Source organism: Chiloscyllium plagiosum, chromosome 4 (genome assembly GCF_004010195.1).
Source record: "Chiloscyllium plagiosum isolate BGI_BamShark_2017 chromosome 4, ASM401019v2, whole genome shotgun sequence".
Lineage (NCBI taxonomy): Eukaryota > Metazoa > Chordata > Chondrichthyes > Orectolobiformes > Hemiscylliidae > Chiloscyllium > Chiloscyllium plagiosum.
In genome coordinates, this window is record NC_057713.1 from 95,459,710 (window position 1) to 95,483,961 (window position 24,252).

At 40.1% G+C, this 24,252-nt stretch overlaps 1 protein-coding gene across 2 annotated transcripts in view; it reads left to right on the top strand.

The window, feature by feature from the left end:
- Window positions 1-19,988, top strand: part of znf516 (zinc finger protein 516) — a 126,841-nt gene extending 106,853 nt beyond the window's left edge. Inside the window, exons 5-7 of one of the 2 annotated variants that reach the window (XM_043688637.1) lie at window positions 5,356-5,391; window positions 9,408-9,471; window positions 18,351-18,589. In XM_043688637.1, coding sequence (XP_043544572.1) covers window positions 5,356-5,391; window positions 9,408-9,471; window positions 18,351-18,447 — 197 coding nt within the window. In that variant the 3' untranslated portion in view covers window positions 18,448-18,589. Of the gene's footprint in view, window positions 1-5,355; window positions 5,392-9,407; window positions 9,472-18,350 lie in introns of both variants that reach the window. The other variant, XM_043688636.1, reaches the window with a different exon arrangement.
- Window positions 19,989-24,252: the final 4,264 nt, after the last annotated feature.

The following is a 24,252-nucleotide window of genomic DNA, read 5'->3' on the forward strand; positions in this document are numbered from 1 at the left end:
TTCTTGTGGCTGCAGTGACTGATCAGGTAGCAGACCTTGTATATCTGACAGCAGGAATCTAGAAAGTGAATGTTAGTGTAAGGGAAATGGGGCAGCGGGATGGATAGTGGGGGAAAACAGAAGGTCACACCATCAGCTTTCCTGTTGAAAGGGGGCAGAGGCTAGGAATAAACTATGGCCTTCAGAGTTCTCAGATATGCCACATACCACGAGCTCTGTCACAGCTGGCTCCATGATACTGACAGCAATCTCCTCTGCAGAGCTCAGGAACTGTTGTTATCCTTGTCCCTATCTTGTTCTACTCTGATCCTTTCTGTTCTGTACCACCTTGTCCTGCAAGAGGGAAGGCAGACTATCAATTGTTGTAGAGCAAGAGTTTGTGTGATGTGCCTTTGTTAGCTGAAAAGCTGGAGGTATGTGGAGATAGAGGAGAGCGGTGATGTTGACAGCATTGCTTGGTATGTGAGGGTGAGCTGGTGTACATGAGTGTTCAGTGTCAGTCTTGAGTAGGTAGTAGTGCTGCTGGGTGAGTGATGGGAGTGTAGAGCATTGGACAGTGTGAGATGTTGGTATTGTGGTGGATTGGACATGTCAAATGGAGGAGCAATCATTGCCCTTGACCATAATGAGATCATGAGGTTTCTTGTGGCACTGCTGCCAGGTCCTCAGGACCAGATATTGGGGAACTGATCTTGCTGGCCTCATGCTCCTCTAGGCCATTGAGTGCCTCCTGGACACCTTGGAAACCACAGCATCTCTTCTCCTGCTTATCTTCACCACTAATGCCTCTAATGATACATTTGTCAGTCTGGAATCCTCTGTCTGCCCTGTTCTTCATTTTCCATGTATAGAATTGCAGTGATATCATTCAGTGTGGTTCTGTTTTAAGATGGACTGACTATGCTTAAGAAGAACAGGTTATCCCCTTTAGTAAAATGTTGTCTGACCTCCCCTGCTGAGCACAAAGAGACAGCCAGGAGCAAGAGCCTCTCACAGGTAAACCGCTGAGACCACAACATTACTCAGTTACACTTGCTAGAAGGGACATGCATTCGTGCACAAGAATCCATTCTCTGCAAACGAAATGAATATGTTTGTGTGTGTGTGTGTGTGTGTGTGTTTATGTTTTAAATTACGCAAGAGCTTGAATTTCACCATTTCTTTCTCCATAGAAATGCCTGAGCCACTCAATCAGATTTAACTTGTCAGCCAACCAGCACCCTTTTCTCCTGTTGTATAAATTTTTGTGACCACTTGAAAATTTGGTTTTCTTGTATCTGTCCTGATGAGCAAAGGCCAAAAAGCTTTGGCCATATGCCTCACTTTTCAGTAATAAGTGGTAACAGCTGGTCTGGCTGAGTATCGCACATGATATCACCATCCTTGATTGAACTACTTGCTTCTGAGCCAGGATATTTATTGGTGATAATGAGGCTTTTGCTCAATGTTGATAACTGAATAGTTAGACCTCATCTAGAGTATTGCATCACAGAAAGATGTGACAGAGATTTACCAGAATGGTGCTTGGAATTAAGGCATTCAGTTATGTGGAGATAATGCATGATTGTTTAACTTAGAGCAGAAGTCTAAGGAAGATTTAGGGGAGCTAAAATTTAAATTTTTTTAGTGAGGATAGATAAGGGAAAATTCTTTCCATTAGCAGGAGAGTCAGTGTTTGGAGGAGGCAGATTTAAGATGATTGGTTAAAAACCCAATCTCATCTCATAGAATCCCAACAGTGTGGAAGCAGGCCATTTAGCCCATCAAATCCACCCCAACCCTCTGAAGCATATCCCCCATCCAGACCTAGACCCTACCCTATCCCTGTAATCCTGCATTTCCCAAGGGCTAATCCACCTAGCCTGCACATGCCTAGATAGAATGGGCAATTCAGCATGGCCAATCCACCAAACCTGCACATCTTTGGACTGTGGGAGGAAATCGGAGCACCTAGCGATGGGGAGAATTTCTTTGACATGATGATTGTGATGTGCAATATACTGCCTGAAAAGGCAGCAGAAACAAATTTAATAGTAACTTGTGAAAGTGCATTAGATAAATACTTGAGAAGGATTAAATATTTCCTGAGAAGTGAAGGAGACGGAGGAATGGGCCTAATTGAATCACTCTTTCAGAGAGCTGGAAAATATGTGATTAACTGAATGGCCTTCTTCTAGCCTGTATAATGCTGTATTTTTTTTAAAATCAGAGAAATCAAACATACTTCAGTCAGAAAATCGCACCATTCTACCATAGTGCATTAAGTAGTGAACCCACTCCTCAGGATTCATCTGTTTTTTTGCTCAGAATTAAGCAAATATGATCACATAAGAATGATGTCTCCAGTTAGCATTTAGAACAGGGGAGGCATAGGGGGGGTTAATCCTGAATCGCTAATGATTGATTTAAGCCATTTTGTACGCCTTCATTCCTGATGCAGTCATGCACTGTTATTACGAAGATCTTTACCCCCAGCTGATTTAATCAAAAGCTGGAGGCATTCACAACTCATTTCAGAGCTGCAGAGAAGAGTGACATAGAGGACACACAATATAAATTACAAACAAAATTCTTAGTACATGATCTGCTTATTACTTTATTAGCTAGTCGTCGACAGATTTATAAAGGCTTGCGCACTTGCTTTGTGAGTCCTGCTGTGTTTTATATTAGCCTTGCCTTCCTTTTGCTTCTTTAGTGAAGCTTTTTCTGTATAGCAATACCAGATCGTTCCATTGTTCTTTCATCTTGAACTTCTCTCAGTGGCTGTAAAATTGAGTCGTGACTGTTTTCAGACCTGATTTGTTTTGTCTGCTAACCACCAGCACTTGACAAGTAATGAGTTTCCATTCTGATAGAATACCATTAAAGCACTGACAGTTCATAACCAAAATCTCTAAAAATTGCAGGAACTATGTTCTATCTTTTATCACCTTTGCACTTGCTGGCATCTTGGATTATATACTGCAAGAGAGAGAGGGAGAGAGAGAGAGAGAAATGGACCCCTTGGAGTGATAGAGCACAAAAGGAGACCATTGTTTCTTGCGCCTTTTTCATCCATCTGTGCTACACCAAGGGCAGCTCGTATTGTTAGGCATCTGGACATGGTACTCCCCTGAAGAATTTCCACCCCCTTCCACTGTCAAGGCAGTTCACACCCATGCCTTGTTTTAGTGGGTGAGTCAGCTCAAACACAGGCAAAATGCCACTGGGGGAAGCCACTTTGTAAATGATGATCCAAACTGGGAATTGAGCTAAGCTGTTTGAATTAGTGGCAGATCATAGTGATGTAGTGCATCAGAAGACAAAGATCAGAGTTGGATTCGGGTCCAGTTGCAAGTTTAAGAGTTGAGTTTGCAGGGTTAAGGTTTGAAGATACCAAGTTAACATCTGTCAAATTAAGATGCAGATAACAAAGCAAATAATAATCCTTCCAAGTTTTGTTGTTCTAGAAAGTCAGATTTTCGGCATCGGAAGCACTTTGCTTTGGGCAAAATATATTATGGATTGCTTTTAATGTTTTTTCAACAGTTTTCTGACCTGAGTAAAACTATTAAATGTGTGTTTTTAATACATTGGAAGCATGCTTTTAAAGAAAGGACAGAAAAGATTCTTGAGAATGATTCCAGGAATGAGAATCTTCTGTCATGAAGGTAGATTGAAGAAATTAGGACAATTTTCTTTGGAGAAAAGAAGGCTGATTTGATTGAGGTTTTCAAAATCATGAGGGATCTGGTAGAGCAGATAGGGACAAGCTGTTCCCACTCATGAAAGGATCAAATAAAAGAGGATGCAGATTTGAGGTAGATTGTAAAAGAAACAAAAGTGATATGAGAAAATGTTTTCCACAAAGTAAGTAGTTTAGGTATGGAATGCATTATCTGAGAGTTTGGTAGAGGCAGGTTCAATTGAAGCATTCAGAAAAGTATTTGATTACTTTCTGACAAAGCAGCAGGTTTACAGGGAGAAATTGCGAGAATGGCAGTAAAGAGAACCACTCATTCAAAGAGCGGGTGAAGTCATAATGGGCCGAACAGCCTCCTCTATACTGTAACAGTTCTATGATTCTGCCTTATTGTTCCCAAATTCCTTGGAGCAATATAAATCCTCTGCAATCATATCTGCCTATAATTTTCTTTGGGGTTCTGACGATACAAATTTTACTTAATTTTGTTAATAATCCCCCCCCCCCCCACTTACCTTCCAACATCAGCAAAACTGTTTGCAGTTCTCCAAATATGTTCTTACCAACCATGTGAAGTTCTATCTATTTTGCAAGAAATGAACAATAGATTTTAATTTTTTTGTGGCTTTGTTAATTTGCAGTGTAATTGGTACTAATTTATGAATCTGTGCAGTCAGACCCCTTTGCTCCATTCTAAGAGGCATTTGACCAGAGATAAGGTAACTTATGTGAAATTCCAGCCCTCAATATTTTCACATCATGCAATTTATGATGTAACTGTTTGTATTAATTCTGCTAATATCATTGGAAGATGTCCTCTGGAAGATATCTTTCAGAATTCTGCATTGTTCTTTATAATGCAATGGAAAGATACCTAATTCCTGAGTGGGAGGCCCAACTCTTTCTAACATCTCACAGTCAAGCCAAGTTTCAACCTTTGTGGTACTGGTCTCCAGCTGTGCATTTTCCAGATTAAACTAAGTGGATTGCCCAAAGCTTTAACAAAGGGTCAGTTAGATTTGAAACGTCAGCTCTTTTCTCTACTTACAGATGCTTCCAGACCTGCTGAGATTTTCCAGCATTTTCTCTTTTGGCCTTAAAATTACATTGATAGCTAACAGCCAATACTAGCTAAGCATTTTCCAGATTAAACTAAGTGGATTGCCCAAAGCTTTGACAAAGGGTCAGTTAGATTTGAAACGTCAGCTCTTTTCTCTACTTACAGATGCTGCCAGACCTGCTGAGATTTTCCAGCATTTTCTCTTTTGGCCTTAAAATTACATTGATAGCTAACAGCCAATACTAGCTAAACTCAGCATTTTCAACCTGGTGCTTTAGCAGAGTCTTTATATTTTCATTTTCACTACTGCTTTGCTTCTGAAATATGTAATAAATTGTAATAAATATTCATACAGCAGTATTCACAGAATGATATATGGCAAAGGATTATATGTATGTTTGAAATTTACTTTTACTTTAAGTGATAGTCTCTATACCCTTTCAGTATTAAACGTGTTCATTTACAAAATCAGCCCACTTCACAGAAGCCCTATTGAAATTATCTTCTACAGTGACTGTTTATAAAGCACAATTGACAAAAATATAATAACATGAAACATGCAATATTCTCCATGGAAACTAAAACATATTAATCTTTGTATTTTTTGTTTCAGTGCAAAAGTCCTTCTGCAGTCCTCAAGTGGCAACAGGCAAGTGGTCTATTTCTCCAGTACTAGTTCACTTTTTGAGCTAGAATTATTCATTGAGTCACGGAGTCATATAGTACAGAAGAGACCCTTTGGCCCATTCATATTTTTTCCACACAGCCTTTCAGAAAGCAGTTGCTCAAGTAAATGAACTTCCATTTCCCATCATCCAAAACATATTCAGATTTGAATCAGTCATAAAATAATTTTATCTGGTCATTTCATGGCTAAAACCTATTTAGGCTGATTCGCAAGTGGATTGTTTATATTTAACATGACTTGTTATCCTACTTTCCTTGCGTAAGAAAGGGCATTTGAGAGGCAGTAAATCTCATTTGATGATTTATCTTTCCATGGTATTCCACAATAACTCCATAAGATCATTATCAAAATTCTAAAGTAACAGCAATGATTATTGGAAGGTGATTCTTGGAAATTGAGACTGCCTTGGTAGCATCATAATTGCCTGATCAATGTAGGTCTTTTTGAATTGATGTTGTCATTCATCAGCAATGGATCGTTCACTTATTTTACACTTTGATAATCACTCACCTTTCCTGCGGTGTCAGTTCTAATCAATGGGACACAGGCTTGTGACAAATCCCTTCTGCTCATTACCCTATAGATGATGTTGTTCATCACTGCATTATTTATCCTCAGTGCTGTAGATCTGAAGACTTAAAATCTGGAGTTTGTCGAAAGACACAGAGCTAATGACCTTCCATAGATTGAGAACTGCTTATGGACGTATGTGCCTCAGTCACAGTTCAGTGGGTAGCACTTGTGCCTCTGAGTCTGGAGGTCATGAGTTCAAGTCCCACTCCAGAGATTTGCTAGCTGTAGTCTAGCTCAGTACATTAATGAAGGAATCCGGCATTAACCCAAGGCATTGTCTACACTCTCAGGTGAATAGAGAAGATTTCATTGGTGCTATTTTGCAGAAAAGCAGGGTAAATTCTCCCCAGTGTCCTGGTCATCATCGATCCTCAACCAACATCACTAAAAACCAGATCATTTGGTCACGATCACAGTTTCATTTGTGGGACCTTGCTGTGCATAAATCTAATGCCACTTTTTTTAATACATTACAATGATGACACTTCAAAAGTGCTTCAGTGACTGGAAAGTGCGTTGAGACTTCCAGCGATTGTGAGCAATGCTGTAGAAATGCAGTTACTGCTTTAGTGCTTAATGAAACTTCTCGTGATATATCCAAGATGCAGTCAGGTATTCTGCTCAACTGCCACGGCTCCAGCAACAATGTAATGTTTCCATACCAGCAGGCACGCAATAGTAATGATTTAATTATTAACAACTTTAAGAAGTTTGAGACAAGTGTGACTTATTATAGAACACTGATCACTATCTTTAGCTAAATTATACTTTATGATAAGTTGTTCCCTTTGGAATTGTACATCCGCCTGCTGTAAGTGATTCAACTTTGCAAAGAAATTATGCACAAAAACATTTACTGATTTAGTACAGGAAATTCAGAATTTAAGAAAGGAAGAATTTTCAATTTTCTTCACTCTTTAAAATAATCCTTATGTTGAATATACAATCAAGTTAATCGGAATATGACCATTTGTCATAAGAGATTGGTCATAAATGAACTTTCCAATTCCTGTTAATATTTATGATTTTAAGGTCTTTAGCTCTTTTACTTTTAATGTACAATGATTTTATGACTCCAAAGTATCCAGTTTTCACTGTGACATGCATTTTTTGTTTTGATCTTAATATAATTTGAGAATTTTAAATGCAGAAAGTAATTGCAAGGTTGGACAGATGGGCTTTTGTGCTTTGTACAGACCACTTCAATTAGAAGCAGCTAGATTCAATTCTGAATTTGCTTCTGTTACTCTACGGACTAGCAGAAAATCTATTTTAATTTTGCTGCAAAAATGATTGCCCATATAGATAGTCTATTTTTAGCAACTGCCACGGTAGAAATGTTTTCATTTTAAGAAAAACTGTGATGGTTAATAGTTGTGCTTTATTAAGTTCAAAGATCTGCTGTGTTTAGTGGGGGTTGGGGTGAGTGGTAAAAGATCTCCATGACATTGGCATGAACCCAAACTGAAGAGAAGAGAGAAAACATCTTTCTGAAGATGGAGTGACTGATCTTAGTGTTCCTTGTTCTGTAGCGAAGCATAAATCTGCGTAGTACTTAGTGGAGACTTTTATCTTGTAACTTCAACCCTGACTTCCACTCATAGACATCAAGTAAAAAGAAGGCAGAGGTTCACACTCCTACATACAAGAATGTTATTGAATCTGTGTCACTAGTTGTACATTTTATCTCCACAATGGATAAATAGAATACAGCCTCCCACCACACACACATACATTTACACATGCAGAGCCATTTTCAACCAACATCACAACGACCTATTTTTGCACTCTTCTTTACTCTCACAATGAATGGACCAGAAGAAAATTGAACAAAGCATGCATGCTGCAAAACTATGAATGTAACTATGGACAAGAGACATTGTGATGAGAGGCAATCACATAGAGTTGGTTCTGATGGGACCATGCTTTCTCCATCCCACTGACAGAAACGTCAGACTTGACCCCACTAATCCCGAGGTCCTGCAGCCACATTGCACTGGGAGCAGCTTTAAATGTCTCAAAGTGAAACCTCAGCCCCTATCTGAGAGAGGGAACCGCCAAGAAATTGACCGGTGTCTTTCGTGATCACAGCTGGGACTACAGAGGAAGAAGAGTCAGGGCAGTACGGTGGCTCAGTGGTTAACACTGCTGCCTCACAGCACCAGGGACCCAGGTTCGATTCTCACCTCAGGCGACTGTCTGCGTGGAGTTTGTTCATTCTCCCCATGTCTGCTTGGGTTTCCTCCGGGTGCTCCAGTTTCCTCCCACAGTCTAAAGATATGCAGGCAAGGTGAATTGGCCAAGCTAAATTGCCCATAGTGTTAGGTGCATTAGTCAGGGGTAAATATAGGTTAGGGGAATGGGTCTGGGTGAGTTACTCTTCGGAGGGTCGATGTGGACTTGTTGGGCCAAAGGGCCAGTTTCCATACTGTAGGGGATCTAATCTAAGAGTCATAGAGCTCGGACTCATGGGTTTGGCAGTGTGTTTGCAGCAAGTGGGCATTGTGATGTGTGGGGGTGAGCTTAGAGATGGGGGTGAAGCATAAATAACAGTGTAGACCCCATTGGCTGAGTGACCCATTTCTGAACTTTCCATTTCTTTGCAAAAGAGAAAGCGATTTCCATGCTGCAGTATGATGCAATGGTCTAGACTTCCCAGTTATAACTGCCACTCACCCAACTGGCAATATAACCCCTCATCCACCTTGGCCTCTACTCCCTCACCCACTCAACACCCTAACCCCTAACCACCTGGTATCCTTGCACTTATCATATGCACATTCCTTCTGTCAGGAGCTCTGAAAGTGGCTTCAGGAGCCTTCATTCCTGGAATTATCATCTAAAAGGAGTGTGTGGTTTTAACACAGCTCCATGCCAGTGCTGGACCTGACTGCTAGAGCTGGGAATGTTCCTGGCCCAGATGTTCAAACAGAAGAATCCTCCAAAGTTGTGTGTGTGTTTTTTTTAATCCAATCAGCATCAGGAGTAGGGTTTTCAATTCTGCTTGAAAGATCCAAGCCAAAGTGCTATAAACAACACTGAAGCTCAGTTACATATAACCCAATTTTTGTTTAAAACCTATTTCCAGTTTTGTTGAAAGATCAATCCTGAAACATTATCTCTGTTTCTCTCAGAGTAGACGCTGTCTGGTCACTTTCAGCACTTTCGTCTTTATTTTCGATTTTCAGCTTTCACAGCATTTTTGCTCTGGAAAGTTGCCTTGATCTTTTAGTTATGGCTCATACTGCATTTAATAATTTTTGTTACGAGTTCCATTTTTCCATATTAATGTTCTTTCCTATGCTGGTTTTGATCACTTGAAGAGCTGTGAATTTTCCAGCGTACTTTCATAATGGCCCTTGATTTAGTTTTACCCTTTCTCCCTTTCTCTTGACCTTTCCCAGGAGCTGAGCCGACGGCAAAAGATTGGGAAGAAGTGTTTAGCAATGATGGTCTAGCCGTCAAGAGGTGAGGTGCACAATTGACGGATCCTGTGATCTTCTGCAAGCTATCAGTTTTTATGTTCTTAGCAAGGACTTTGCTGTAGACATTTTCTGCTATACCAGCTGTTATTCCCATCCTGAACCATCTTCCAGCCTATTTGAGTTGATACAAAATTTTGCAGTCCATAAGTTGTGCCAAGTACTGTTCATCTATCTCCCCTTTCTTCACTGAACTCCATTGGCTGCTGGCCAGGCACTGCCCTAGCGTAACAGTTTACATTCTTCCTTTCAAATCCCTCTATGGCCATGGCCCACCGTATCTTGGTAATCTCCTCTAAACCCCACAACACTTTGGTATCTCTGCATATCTCCCCCCACATCCCCCAGCCCCGCATGCCCCCAATACTGGCCTCTTGCATGTATCATAACTTAATTGTTTTGCCGCCGGTGGCTGTGCCTTCAATTGTCTGGTCTTGAGCTCTGGAATTTCTCTCCTCAAAGCACTCCACCTCCCTCTCCTCTGTTAAAGTGCTGCTTATACCTTACTTCTTTTACCAAGCTATATTGGTATCTTTCAATGGCCCAGTGCTAAAGTTTGATTAATGATCGTCTTGTGGACCATCTTAAGATGGGTTGCTCCGTTAAGCATTATATCAATGAAACTTTGTTATATCTGCGACCATCCAGTCCACTTCAATGAAGCTACAGAATTCACTGTTCTCTCCTCAGCATCTTTTCTATGTGCCCTGTCCTTACACAAAAATGAAAAACATAAACATTAAAATCTCAGAGCTAAGATGTTTCTAATGAGGTGGCATGACAAAGGTTCTTCGTAGCACCATTGCAATCGGATATTTGAATTTGCTTCCTGACTTGGAACTGTTAATGTTCGGATGACATTTTGTTAAGCTTTGATGGACAGAAAACATCTTCCTGTGAGATATTTTCTTATAGTGATATGAATCAGTACCAGTGGAAAGCTATTCATGAGTGCAATAGCACAAAGGTTGCTGGGCTTGTAATACTGTGATTTTCACTTCAATTGTAGAAGCTTATTTTTGTGATAACTGTAGTGCAGCAGTAGTTTTACATGAAAATGGTATCAGGTGTAAAGGTCCCATTAGCAGACGTTCCACTTGGAAAGGAAAAGGAAAATAATATAGTGTTGGAGCCAATGCTAAATCCCATTATGCCCAGTGTAAAACGTGTTTAATTACAAAGGCTTAACATTGCCAAAACAGGCCATTTGACCCATCTTTTCTGCTGCTATCTATGTTCTGCACGTACCTCCTAATACCCCTCTCCATTGAACACTGTCAGTCTTATGCTTGAATAGCTTTCACATGGGCACCCACTGCAGTTTGAGACAATAAGATCATCAAACGTAGGAGCAGATGTAGACCATCCAGCCCAGTTTGTTCTGCTATTCAATTAGATCCCTGCTGATGTGATAACCATCAACTCCACTTTCCTGCCTTTTCCCCATAATCCTTGATTCCCTTACTGATTAAAAATCTATTGATCACAGCCCAGAAAATGCACAAAGATCCAGCTTCGACAGCCCTCTGTGGCAAAGACTGCCACAGATTATATTGAAAAATAACAAAGGACTTCTGTCAATATTTATCCATGATTTAGCATCATTAAAACAGATTAGTGTCACTATCACAGTTTCACTACTTATGGAGGCTTGTGGTGTGCAAATTGGATTTTTTTTTTATTCATTCATGGGACGTTGCTACATTGTTTCACTAACTATACTTAAAAATTTGTTATTATTGTCATGAAAGACGCTATTATATCCTTCCACTTCTTCTTCCCTCATGTTGATCTAATTTCCCTTTAAATATATCTATATAATTCACCCATTCACTGTGGTAATGTGTACCACATTCTCACTACTCTTCTGGTGAAGACGATTTTCATGAATGCACTTTATGCAGTTATTAATTACTATCTTATGCTTATAGCTGCTAGTTACAGTCAGCGGGCTCCAGAGGTTAATGATTGCCTCATAATAAAGCTATATCTCCACAGTACTGCTTAAGACAGCAACAGATAAAGTCTGTGTAACAATAAAGGAATTGTAAGAAGAACTCAGCAGGTTAGTCTTTCCTTGAGTGAGAGAGTGATAGAGAAACAGAGCCTTTGGTTTAACTCCTCCATGTCGACCAGATATCCTATATAAATCTAGACCCATTTGCCAGCATTTGGCCCATATCCCTCTGAACCCTTCCTATTCATATACCCATCCAGATACCTTTTAAGTGTTGTAATCGTACCAGCCTCCACCATTTCCTCTGGCAGCTCATTCCATAATTCACTGTCTGCATAAACAAGTTCTCCCTTCGGTTACTTTTAAATCTTTCCCCTCTCACCCATTGATAGAGGTGAGAGGAGAGAGATTTAAAAAAGACATGAGGGTTTTTTTTTTAAACATAGAGGGCGGTCCGTGTGTGGAATGAACTTCCTGAGGAAATGGTGAATGTGAGTACAATTACAACGTTCAAAAGACATTTGGATAAGTACATGAATAGGAAAGTTTTAGAGGGATATGGACCAGGAGCAGGCAGGTGGGATAAGTTCAGTTTGGGATTATGTTGGGATGGAGTGGTTGAACTGAGCGGTTTGTTTCCATGCTGTGTGACTGTATATGGGCATTGCCTGCTGGGCCTGGAGAGAGTGGGAGTGAGCTACCTTCTTGAACTACTGCAGTCCTTGGTGTGTAAGGACATCACAATGCTGTTGGGAAGGGAGTTCTTGGATTCCAAATCAGGTTGGATTGTGGCTTGGAGGGAACTTTCAGATGATGGTGCCCCCATGTTTCTCTTGCCCTTGTCTTACTAGCTGGTAGAGGTTGTGCATTTGGGTGCTGTCACATGAGCCTTATTGAATTACTGTAGTGCATCTTGTAGATGGTTAATGCTACTGAATGGTGGTGGAGAAAGTTAATATTGCAGGTGGTTGATGGGATGCCAGTCAAGCAGGCCTTTTTTTCCCTTGATGGTGTCAATCTTCCAGAATGTTGTTGAAGCTTCACTCATTCAGACAAATGGGGAGTCTTCTATCACATTTCTGACTTGAGAATAGTGAACAGACTTTGGGGATTCAGGAGCTGAGTTATTTGTGGCAGAATTTCTATGCTCTGACCTGGCTTTGTAGCTACAGTATTTATATACAGGTACACAATCCTTGTTCTGAGATCCTTGGGGACAGTTGTTTTTTGGATTTCAGAATTTTTCAGATTTCAGAATAAATTATGTTTTCACAGTGAAATAAAATAACCTAACAGCAGACCCACATGTGACTAGTACGAGCACTGAGACACAGTTGACGCCAACCAGTGCTGGGCCACGCCTCCATGTCACCTCTGAGAGATGTGGGTAAAGTGGATATGGAGTTGGGTCACCTATTCTCATGCCAAACAAAACTTCATGAACAAACTTTGGATTTCGGAGCTTTTTGGATTTTGGATAAAGGATTGTGTACCTGTACTAAGTCCAATTTAGTTTCTAGTCAATGGTTAATGCCAGTATATTGAGGTTTCCTAGAGAATAATGCCATTGAACATCAAGATCTGGTTTGGACTTGTCATGCATTTTGTGTACAGGACATAATGGACGAATTTGCTCATTGCTGGGCAAATGCCAATGTTGTTGCAGTACTGGAACAGCTTAGTTCAGGGTGTCAGGGAAGCCAGTTATGGAGAACAACTTATCAATATTATTGACTAAATGTCACCAGAGCCCATAGGCTGTGTAGTTTCCAATGCCTTCACCAAATTCTTGTGGAGAAAACTAAATTTGTTGAAGATTGACATCTGTGATGTAGGAGATCTCTGGAGGAAGTTTAGATGGATCACTTACTTGGTTCTTCTGGCTGAAAATGAAAATACTTTAACCTTGTCCTTTGCTCTAATGTGCTGGGCTCCCCTGTATTTGAGAATGGACATATTGTGGAGCCTACATCTCATGTTAATTGTTTCATTGTGCACCACCACTCACAACTATTTAAGACAGGGCTGCAGAGCTTCGTTCTGATGAGTTGTGGAGGGTTGTGGAGTCCCTGTTATTTGCTGCTTCCACTGTCTGGCACGCAAATCTCCCTGTATTATAGCTTCACTCAGTTATCATCTCATTTTAAGAAATGCCTGATGCTGCACCTGGCATGTCCTCCTGCACTCTTCATTGAATCAGGATTGATCTCCCAGCTTGATGGTCATAGTAAAGTGGGAGATATGCCAAGCCATGAGATTGTGGTTGACTACAGCTATGTTGTTGCTGATGGTCCACAGCACCTAATGGATGCCCTGTCTTCAGTTGCCAGATATGTTTGAAATATGTACCATTTAGCACAGTGCATAGTGCCACATAACAGATGGAAAGTATCCTCAGTTTGAATAAAGGACTTCATTTTCATCCTGTCAACACCGTCATGGATCCATACACCTGCAGTGGTAAATTGGTGAAGATGAGGTCCAACAGTTTATTTTTTTTGCTTGTTGATTGCCTCACCAGTCACCACAGACCGAATCTAACAGCCAAACCGTTTAGGATTTGACTGGCTTAGACAGTGCTGGTACTACTAAAGTACTTTTTGTGAAAGATATTGAAGTCTCTCACATTCTGTGTGCTTGCCCCCTTCAGTGCTTCCTCTAATTGGTGTTGAACATGGAGGAGGACTGATTAATTAGCTAAGGGGTTGGTAGATAGTAATCAGCAGGAGGTTTCCTTCCTCATGTTTAGCCTGATACCATGGTATTCCTTGGGGTTTGGGGTCAATATTGAGGACTCACAACTGCTCACTGGCTGTATACCACTGTGCCTTCACTTCTGGTGGGTCTGTCCTGCCAGTGCTAAATAGATGGTGAAGATGTTAGCTGGGACATTGTCTGTAAGGTATGATTCCATGAGTATGATTATGTTGCTTGACTAGCCTGTGAGACAGCTTTCCCATGTTTGGCACAAGCCCCCAGATGTTAGTAAGCAAGACTTTGCTGGTTGACAGAGCTGTTCTTGCCATTGTCAATGCCAGGTTCATTTCTTTCTTTAATCTTTATTGTGATTTGCTAGGCCAATTCAGAAGACAGTTAAGAGTGAACTGCATTGCTCTGGGTCTAGATTCACAGTTCAGACCCTCAGCTAAAGGACATTAGAGGCTCAGATGGTTTTTATAACAATTGCCATGAGGTTAGCTTTTTATTAGAGATTTTATTCACTTCAAATTTCATTATTTGCTATTTTGGCATTCAAACTCATGTCTCCAGAGCCTTAGGTTGCTAGTATTACCATCATTACCTCATCCTATTATCCATGGAAAGGGAAACAGATTTAATGTTTCAATGACCTTTTATTGAAACCAGATAATGGAATCTTTACTGTTACGGAGCTATAGTGTTACAAAGGATTAGACAGGGGTACAGGGATGAAAAAGACCATTTTAGCCCATCTGGTCAGCACTAGAGTTGGAAAACAGAATGCATACATTAATTGAAAAGCAGAATATGTGGATGTTGGAAAATCGAAATAAAATCAGATAATGCTGGAAATACTCAAGAGGTCTGGCAGCCTCTATGGAGAGAGTAACAGAATGAATGACCTTTCATTGGGAAAACTAGTGCCAACCAGATGGGCTAAAATGGTCTGTTCCATCCCTTTACATTTGTTGATTCCTCTGTAGTACCAAAGCTCTGTAACAATATAGATTCCATTACCCTGCTCACATAAGAAAAGATAACAATTTTCAAATGCGTTTTTGAGGTGATTGTTCATTTGATTAGAATAAGAAATGACTTGTAAAAATGATTCTGTATGAGTTAATTGAATCCTAGTGCTTGAGATCAATGGAACCTTCCAATACTGAACATGAGTAATTGAACCAAGATACATTAGTGACCTAAATTCTCAAATGGCTGCATTCTCTATCCTTCTGAATTCTGTTCATTACCCTGTCAATTTCTTTGTATTCGTATTCTGCACTGACTTTTTTTTAACCTATCTGTGGCTTTCATTCTTTACTAAAGTAAAGCACACCTTCCTATGATACAATTAAGTTATTTGGAGAACATTCCTATTCTGATGTCTTCTTTTATCTCATTATGTCAGTGACCAGCTTTTTGATTGATCAAGTGGAAAGTGTTTGGGCAGCTGTGCTATGTACTTGGAGGCTTGAGTTTGAATCCCAACCTGAGCTGGTGTTCAAGATTTCAGCTCCTGTCAGATTATGATACCTTGAAATTAGCTAGATCATTAAGCATGGAAAACAGAGAGTAGTACAAACAAAAATTATTGAAGAGTAACTGTGTACCTGAAGCAGATAAATTCATACCTGATATAATGAAGAACAACTGTGGTGTGGTGACAGAGGGCAAATGAACAAGTAGAGAGCAAAGTTGTTAAAATAGACAAAGAATATGTGTCAAGATATTAATTGGAATTTAGGAGAATGAGTGGTGGTTTCATTGATTCGATTCCCTACAGTGTGGAAACAGGCCCTTCGGCCCAACCAGTCCACACCAGCCCTCCGAAGAGTAACCCACCCAGACCCATTTCCCTTCTGACTAATGCATCTAACACTATGGGCAATTTAGCATGGCCAATTCACCTGACTTGCACATCTTTGGACTGTGGGAGGAAACCGGAGCATCCGGAGGGAACCCAAGCAGACACGGGGAGAATGTGCAAACTCCACACAGACAGTCGCTCAAGGTTGGAATCAAACCTGGGACCCTGGTGCTGTGAGGCAGCAGTGCTAACCACTGAGCCACTGTGCCACCCCACTGGTGGGAAGTGCTTAACACCGTAGATCCTGAGAAGATATTTTGGGGAATGAAGAATTCAGGGGAAAATCTGTGTGAGAGTTTTCTCTGTCAGAGATTCAATAGATTTAAGTCAGTGATGGAGTGGAGTAGTCACAGCAAAGTCAAACCTGCAAATTTGGAGATCTCAGTGGAATGAGAGGAAAAGCTAGAGAGCTGGGCGCATGGTGAACCGCAGAGTGTGATTATTCCCTGGTCCAACCCTCCTAACTCCCTCTAGAGATGCCTGTATTTTCTTTCTTTCCCATCTCCATCCAAAAGTAACTCCCTGTTTGTATTGCAGCTTTCTTCTTTGTCATGGGCCATGAGTGTTTCTGGTTAAAGATCAGTCTGCCACCAAGACTCTCAGTGATGCTGAATGATTAACTAACGAGACGCTGCTTGCAGGAATTCTCAAACCACTCTTCCAACCTTTTCTTGTCCCTGCTGTGCAATGCTTCTTTTCTTTGAGCTTGAAAGTTTTACCACTGAGGGTGGTAGGAACAGTTTTAACCTGACTCATTCAATATTACCAGAGTAAGAACAGAAAATGTTGGAAATACTCAGCAAATCTGGCAGAGTTAGCAAGCTGGACTTTCTGAGGAGCAGCAGTTTCAGGCACATATCTACTCTGGTCCATCTTTCTGTAAAAGAAGGAAGCGTTGCATTTCTGAGAGGAGATTCTGATCAGCACTCCCTGTCAAGCCATTAGTACATAAGGTCAGGGTGCTGGAGGGTGAGGTGCCAGATACTTTACTTAATTACTTTGAAACCCTCCAAAGTTTTCAATGTAATTTGAGACTTTCAGACATTCCAGGCATATAGGAAATGTCCTGTGGAATCTTGCATTTCCTGGGCAGTGCAGTGAGAACCTGCTACCATGGGGACTCCACAGCATCCTCATGTTTAACTTCTATTGACACCAGAATAATGGCTGTCTGGCCAGCAGAAAATCTGCCCCAGTATTTCAAGGTTTTGTCAGAACTGGGAAGATTTAGGAATTGAGCAAGGGGTGTATACAATGACCAGGTCATCTATGTTTGTGGTAGTAGAAGCAAAATACTGCAGTTGCTAGGAATCTGAAATTAAAACAGAAAATGCTGGAGAAAATGTGCAGGTCTGGTAGCATCTGTGGAGAGATAAGCAAAACTGAGTTAACGTTTCATGTCCAAAGACTGCTTTGGAACTGAAGTTCTGGAGGACAGTCATTAAACTCTGTTCAAATGCTGCCAGACATGTTGAGTTTCTCCCTCACTTTCTGTGCTTATACTTTATTTTGTGATCTCGATCGAAGAATAAACACTGGCCAGGGATCTCGGAATAATTCTCCTACTCTTATTCAAAATAGTACCATGGGATCTTGTTAATCCACCCAAGCAACATGTGGGCCCTCAGTTTAAACAGCTCATTCAATCAGCATCTCCAACAGCACACTTCCTGTATACTTGATATTCATGCGAGCCCCAGAGTGGGAATTGAACTGAAAACTTGAGAATTGAAGGCAAGAGTTCTCCCACTGAGCCACAACTAATATAAATGTAAGAGAAGTAAAAATGTCTATGTATATGTAATGATTCCATATTGTCTTCAGAACTTCTCTTGTATTAGATGTTTCTAAGCAGTTCAATATTGCCTTCCTGTATATAACAATAAGATGTTAAAAATTTGATGTATATTCTGCACTTGCTGCACATTAGAGATTTACAGTCACATTTTATACTTGAGCACATGCTGATTCACCATAACAGCAACGTGCAGTTTTTGTAGCGCATTTAACATTACAAAGCATTCTAAAGTGCTTCATCGGTGTGTAAACAAAGAACATTAGATACAAAGCCATGAGGAGATGTTAGGACAGATGACCAAAAACTTGGTCAAAGAGATGTGTCTTAAAGGAAAAGAGAGGGAAATAATGAAGCAGAAAGCTTTAAGTGCAATATTCAAAGTTTGGATCTTTGCATTTGAAGGAATACCACACAAGAGCAGCCGACTCATTCCAGATATAAACAGAAACTGCTGTAAGCACACAGCAGGCTATTCAACATCTGAGAAATGAATTTTTTTTTGGAATTGTGACTCTAACATCACTTTTCTATTCTGTCCTTCAGCAGAGAGACCTTTCCAGTGCAGATACTGTCCGTACAGTGCTTCGCAGAAGGGGAACCTGAAAACCCATGTACAATGTGTTCATCACGTGCCATTTGACAACACCCAGTATCCAGATCGACGGTTCAGACTCTCACGGAGTGATGTGGATCTCTACAGGACAATGAATAAACAGTTTGGTCATTTTTCAACAGATTGCCAGGCTACAGGAACAACAGTACTGGATTAATGCCCATTCTCAATCTGCAAATTTCAGGAAATTTCCTTCCACTTTCAGTGGGGACAGAATATGGGTCACAATGACACTGTCTCTTCAGGGTTCGAAGACTGCAGGAACAATCTTTAAGTGCTAACATGACCCAAGAGTTGAATGTCTGTTCTTTTCGTGATGAATGACTGCAGCTCAACAGACTACTGGTCTGCAAATGGAATGCTAAAAAGCTGTCCATCCAGATTGCATATTGATTATTCCCATTGAGGATCTGACTGGTTAAATCCTCATTATTTTTGACACATGGTCCTGCTTTTTGATCTTTCTTTCAATGTTGATGGACTTTGGAAACTCAGCCAATGCTTTGAACTGGACAATGTGAATCTAATGCTAGGTGCTAGTGTTAGAAACACACGCAATTTATCCCTTACCATATCGTTATAACTTATTGCAAAACAAAGTCAAAATTGATCAAAGATACATTCATATATTTTTCTTGAAATTTATGGCACTCTTTTGGCAAAAATAATTTGTGTTAAAAACTGTATTGCAGGCCACGTCAACAGGAAGCAGTCTTGCTATCTGCTGAAAGGTACTAAATGTTAACATGAGCTCATTCTTACAAAGTTTTAATGACATATCAAATACAGATTGAATTTGAATAATCCTTTACTCAGTCACTTTTCAGGATATTTTACACAAACCATTATTTTCACTGCAAAAGCAAAGTTTGACACACACAAGCCAGAGGGAAAAAAAATCCAAGTAAGAAAAGCTGTCCTGGGTTTAATCTTGTTGTGAGATAAAACAACAGCAATGGTCATCAGTTGAACACTAAGATCTGAAATGTCAACTCATTGTTTTAATGCTCAGGACTGTCCTGCAAGGTTACTTTACTTACCCAAAAAGTTTTTGTTCTTATGTTGCAACATGTCGCTAACCTTTTATGCTCAAAAAGACTTGTTTTACCTGTTCTATTTTGGCTATTCACTTCAGAAATTTTTGCCTGATTTGGGATCACAGAATGCAAAGAGAAGCATCAGTGTACAATATAGAGAATTTTGATTTAATACAGGCAATTCCAGAAGCCCACAATTTCTCCGTTAATGTTACATTTAAGGACTGCTTATTAACAAGAATGTGTGAACAATGTGTATGATAGCAATTTTATTTACGTGAGTAACAGTTGAAGCACCAGCCAATTACAACCTAAGGAGTCTGTAAAATATCTCAAGCAGCGATGGTTCTGCTTTGCAAGTACACTTCTCTCGGATGCAATTTAATGCCATGCATAATGTGAAACAGAAAGACTCAACACCAGTAAAGAGAGCAACGATTGCCTACACATACTCCAACGAATACTGTAAGTGTGACATTGAGACTTACTGCTTTGTGGAGATGGAATAAATCCAGTTCTATTTCTCCTGCATTGGATTCCAAGAATTTTACTGACTCTTTGAAGATTCTGTTCCATCCATTTTGTATGGAGGCTCATGCCTCACAAGTTTAAAAGCACATATGAGGAAATATGTTGTTTCTCACTGTCAGTCTTTACAGAGTATTGGTTCATTTTAACCAAAGCTGCCCATTGAGAAACTGAGGTTTGAGTGTAATGTTGATTTTGTGGCTGTCCCCTTCTTATTGCCCGCTTTGGAGTTTATAATTAGGTGGAGTGCAATTCAAACTAGTCTCATCAATATAATAATGGGCAGGTTAGTTTAAAATTGACCCCTGATATCAAGTAATAGTGACTAGATACGCTTCTTCACTGAAATTATCTCTTTAAAAAAACATTTTTTTGATTAAAAACATGACCAACTAAAATAATTCCCTGTGATTTACCCTTTAATATATGAACATAATACAGGAAGTAGGAACTGCATCAAGCCATTTGGCCCATTGCATCTGCTCCATCATTGAACATAATCATTGCTGACCTCAATTCCACCTTCCTGCATGTACACCTTAACTACTTTAGGGCCTAAAACTTGATTGATGCTAGTCTTAAATATATTTAACTGCTGAGCATCCACAGTTCTAAAGACGAATCTTGGGACTTGAAACATTAACTGTGTTTCTCTCTCCCCAGACGCTGCCAGACCGGCTGAATCTCTTCAGCATCTGTTTTTATTTCAGATTAGTATTTTGCTTTTACTCGAGCATCCACAGTTACTTGCTACCATGCTTTCCAAATATTCACAACCGCCTGAGTGAAGAAATGTCTTCCTGGCTCAGTCCTAAGTTTCCAAACTCTCTGTGATGTTGTATTCTAGTTTCCCCAGTCAGGGATATGATTTTCTTCGTGTGTCATGGCACCTAAAAATCTTAAATGTTCAATTCGAGCACCTCTCATTCTGAATAAAGCCTTAATGACCACCAAAGAGCTTTCTTCTAAAGGGAGATATGGGGCAATGTTTTACAAAGGAAGCTGTTATGATCTAGAATACACTACTTTAAAAGGATATTGCAAGCAGATTCTATAGTAACTTTCAGAAGGGCATTTGGTAAATAGTTGAAGCAAGAAAATATTGCAGGACTGTGGAGAATGAGCAGTAGAATGAAAATAATTGCGTAGATCTTTCAAAGAGCCAGGTACGGTGTGCCAAATAATCTGTTCCTGCGCTCCATTATTTTCCTGCTAACTGGGTTCTTGGAGGTAACAGTGTGTTGGAAGATTACTGCTCTAATGTAGTCTGTTATGTAGACTTTCCTGGTCAAATTAACCTGAAAATCTTGTTAAATTATTTAGGAAACTATCTAAATGTTGCCCGTCACTGTGCAGAGGTTTACTTTAGGCAAAGTTGCCATCATCTGAGAGGATCATAGGGCTGTTCTCTCATTAGAGAGAGACAACTGATGGCAGTTTAACCTGAGGGTCCTCATGCCTCAGGTGAGAGGCAAGATGAGCTTCAACTGGAGTATTTTGTTCTAATCTGGACACAACACTTCATAAAAGGATGTGCAGGCATTGGTGTTCCTGGAGGAAAGAAGATACTTATAAAAGTGTGCAAAGTCATGTGAGAAACTGTTCCCCTTGGTGTAACTGAGAACCAGAGGATGGTGACTAAGGAGATTGGCAAAAGAAGCAAAAAAGGAGAAACCTCTTTCACAGCGAGTGGTTAGGATGCACAGATGCACAGGTTGCAGAATTTGGTAAAGGAAGATTCGGTTGAGGTTTTCAAAAAAAAATTGCATAATTAATTAAAGGAAAAAAAGATTGTAGACAACAAGGCAACAGAGAGGAAGTGGGTCTCAATGAGTTGCTCTAATAAGAAACAAGTGTAGACAAGATGGGCAGAATAATCTGCTGCGTTGTGGTCACTCTAAGATTCTACAAACATAGAAACAGGCGGAGGCTACTTAGCTGCTCAAGTCTAGTCAGCAGTTCAATTAAACCGTGACTGATTTCCAGTTTTGAAACTTTTGGTTGATTCTCCAGTCTCAACACCTTTCCTTGGCAAAGAGTTCCAGTTTTTCACCACCATTTTAGTGAAGGTCCTTCCTGATGTCACCTCTGAACAGTTAACACCTGAAGTTTGGTTTATGGCCCCTTGTTCAGGACTGTTCACAGGAAAGGTAGGTTTCTATCTATCCTATCAGCTCTCTTTATTTCCTTAAACATCACTTAGTTCACCACTTCGTCTTAGCCACTCAAAAAGTCACTGCAGATCCTGTGGAAACTGACCAGTGTGGGAACTCTTCGTGTGTGAGATGGATGTGAGAGTTAATCCTCTCAACCCAAACAGCTCAGTATATACATACTTGCAGACATGCACATACACAATTACACATTCACAGACAAACACACAAAATGCATTTCTGCTTTTTATTTACATTTTTGAATTATATTCGCATGTTCCATTTCTTCTCATTGTAATTTTTTGTTCTAGCACTTATTAAATTTTATGTCCCTCTTATAAAACAATCAACCATACATAAAGTAATATCCAAAATGAAGCAAGTTAGAAGCCCAAGGTGCAGTATCTTCCCTCATCATCTATTCCCGTGCACACTGTCATGACCAATCTCATGGAAAATTACGTGTGATTAAGTTAGGAATAGCCAGAAATCAACAAAAACTTGATCAATAATACCTCAAACTATTTTTTAAGAAGCTGTATGCATTTTTTTTTTGTTACCACACTTTGTATATTTCCTTCGATATTTTTCTGTTTTCAATATAGCATATAGTATTATGTGGAGCACAAAGTGTAATGATGCAACATTCCATTCTGAGTGAAGTCTAACTAAAGGTAGAAATATTTGGTGAGAGCAGAGAAGATAGTTTATCCACACTTAGTATAAGAATCAAGCTCAGGAGATTGAAACTTCTTTCTTCCCCCCTTTTACTCCCCACCTTGCTGGTTTGATTGTAACTTCTATCAAGAACCTTTTATTAATATCAATAGTTTCAATAAGTTATGTAAATTAATTTCAATTGTAGTTTATGGCATGACAAAGGTTAATTTTTTCTCCCTGCAGAATTGTGTTGCAATGTTATTTTACTATCATTTTATTGGAGTGTTAGATCCATATATTTAATGCTGTTTATGTTTGGTATTTATTCTGTTGTTATCGTTTTTCAAAAAAAAACACTTTTAATCCATGCATTTTGATTTAGTATAATTTTAATTCTTGGATTTTCCACTTTTCTGGATTAGTGTGTAAACATTTCTTTGTCTGTTTCCACATTAAAGATTTATGTAATCCACGTGTTGCCCTTGTTTATACATTGCTGATTCCCCAGTGGTCTAATATTCTAATTGTGATGCTGTGAAATGGCAATCTTTGGAGTGGCAAGTTAAACCATTGCTCCATCTGGAGTCTCAGTTGGGTGTAAATGATCCCACAGCACGATTTCAAGGATAAACAGGGGAGTTCCTACCAGTGCCCTGGTAGGCCAGTATTTCACTCTTAGCTAACATCACTGATGATCTGGTCAGTATCAGGTTACTCTTTGTGGGAATGTGCAAATTTTTACCATATAAGAGAGGCCAGGATTTATGGATGATGGAGTTTTCCCTTGTCATCCTTCAGAGAGCGGGCAATCACATCGCTGCTGATACTGGCTGCCTCCCAGTTGGCTTACCCCTCACTCAGGAGTTCCCCAGTTCTAGTTATGCCAGAAGTTATAGTAGTTCGAACTGGGTGTGCAAGCAATCCCCAGACTCCCATTTCCTGGCATTCCAGGGCAGGAGGGAAGGTGAGACCTGGCTACCATGGGAATGTGTGGAAGGAGTATTGGAAGAATTGGGGGTGAGAGTGTTGGTGGAGAGGCTGAAGAGCAGGAGCATCGGCACAGGCCAGATCTTATAGGGGGTAACTGGTGTTGAAAGAAGATTGTTGATTGACGACGCTTCCCAACCGGAGACTGAACAGAATGACTTTCTGAGCTTCATCCTGTCCCTGGACACCATCAGTATTGGGCTCCACCTGGTGTCTTCAGTTCCATCCTCTGCCCCATCCCACCCCAAGCCTCCATATCTCATTTTTACTCAGAGGAACCTAGCAGCTGATAGGCCTTCCTGGATATCTTGTTCAATTCTGTCTCACATCTCGCCGTAGCCCATGTTGCTCAGATGCCCATAAGATTTTGTCCTCATATCTAAATGCAAGTAACATTTGAAATAAAGAAGATGAACTGAGCATCAATAGAGAAAAATAAGTATGATCTGGTAGCGACACAAAGACAT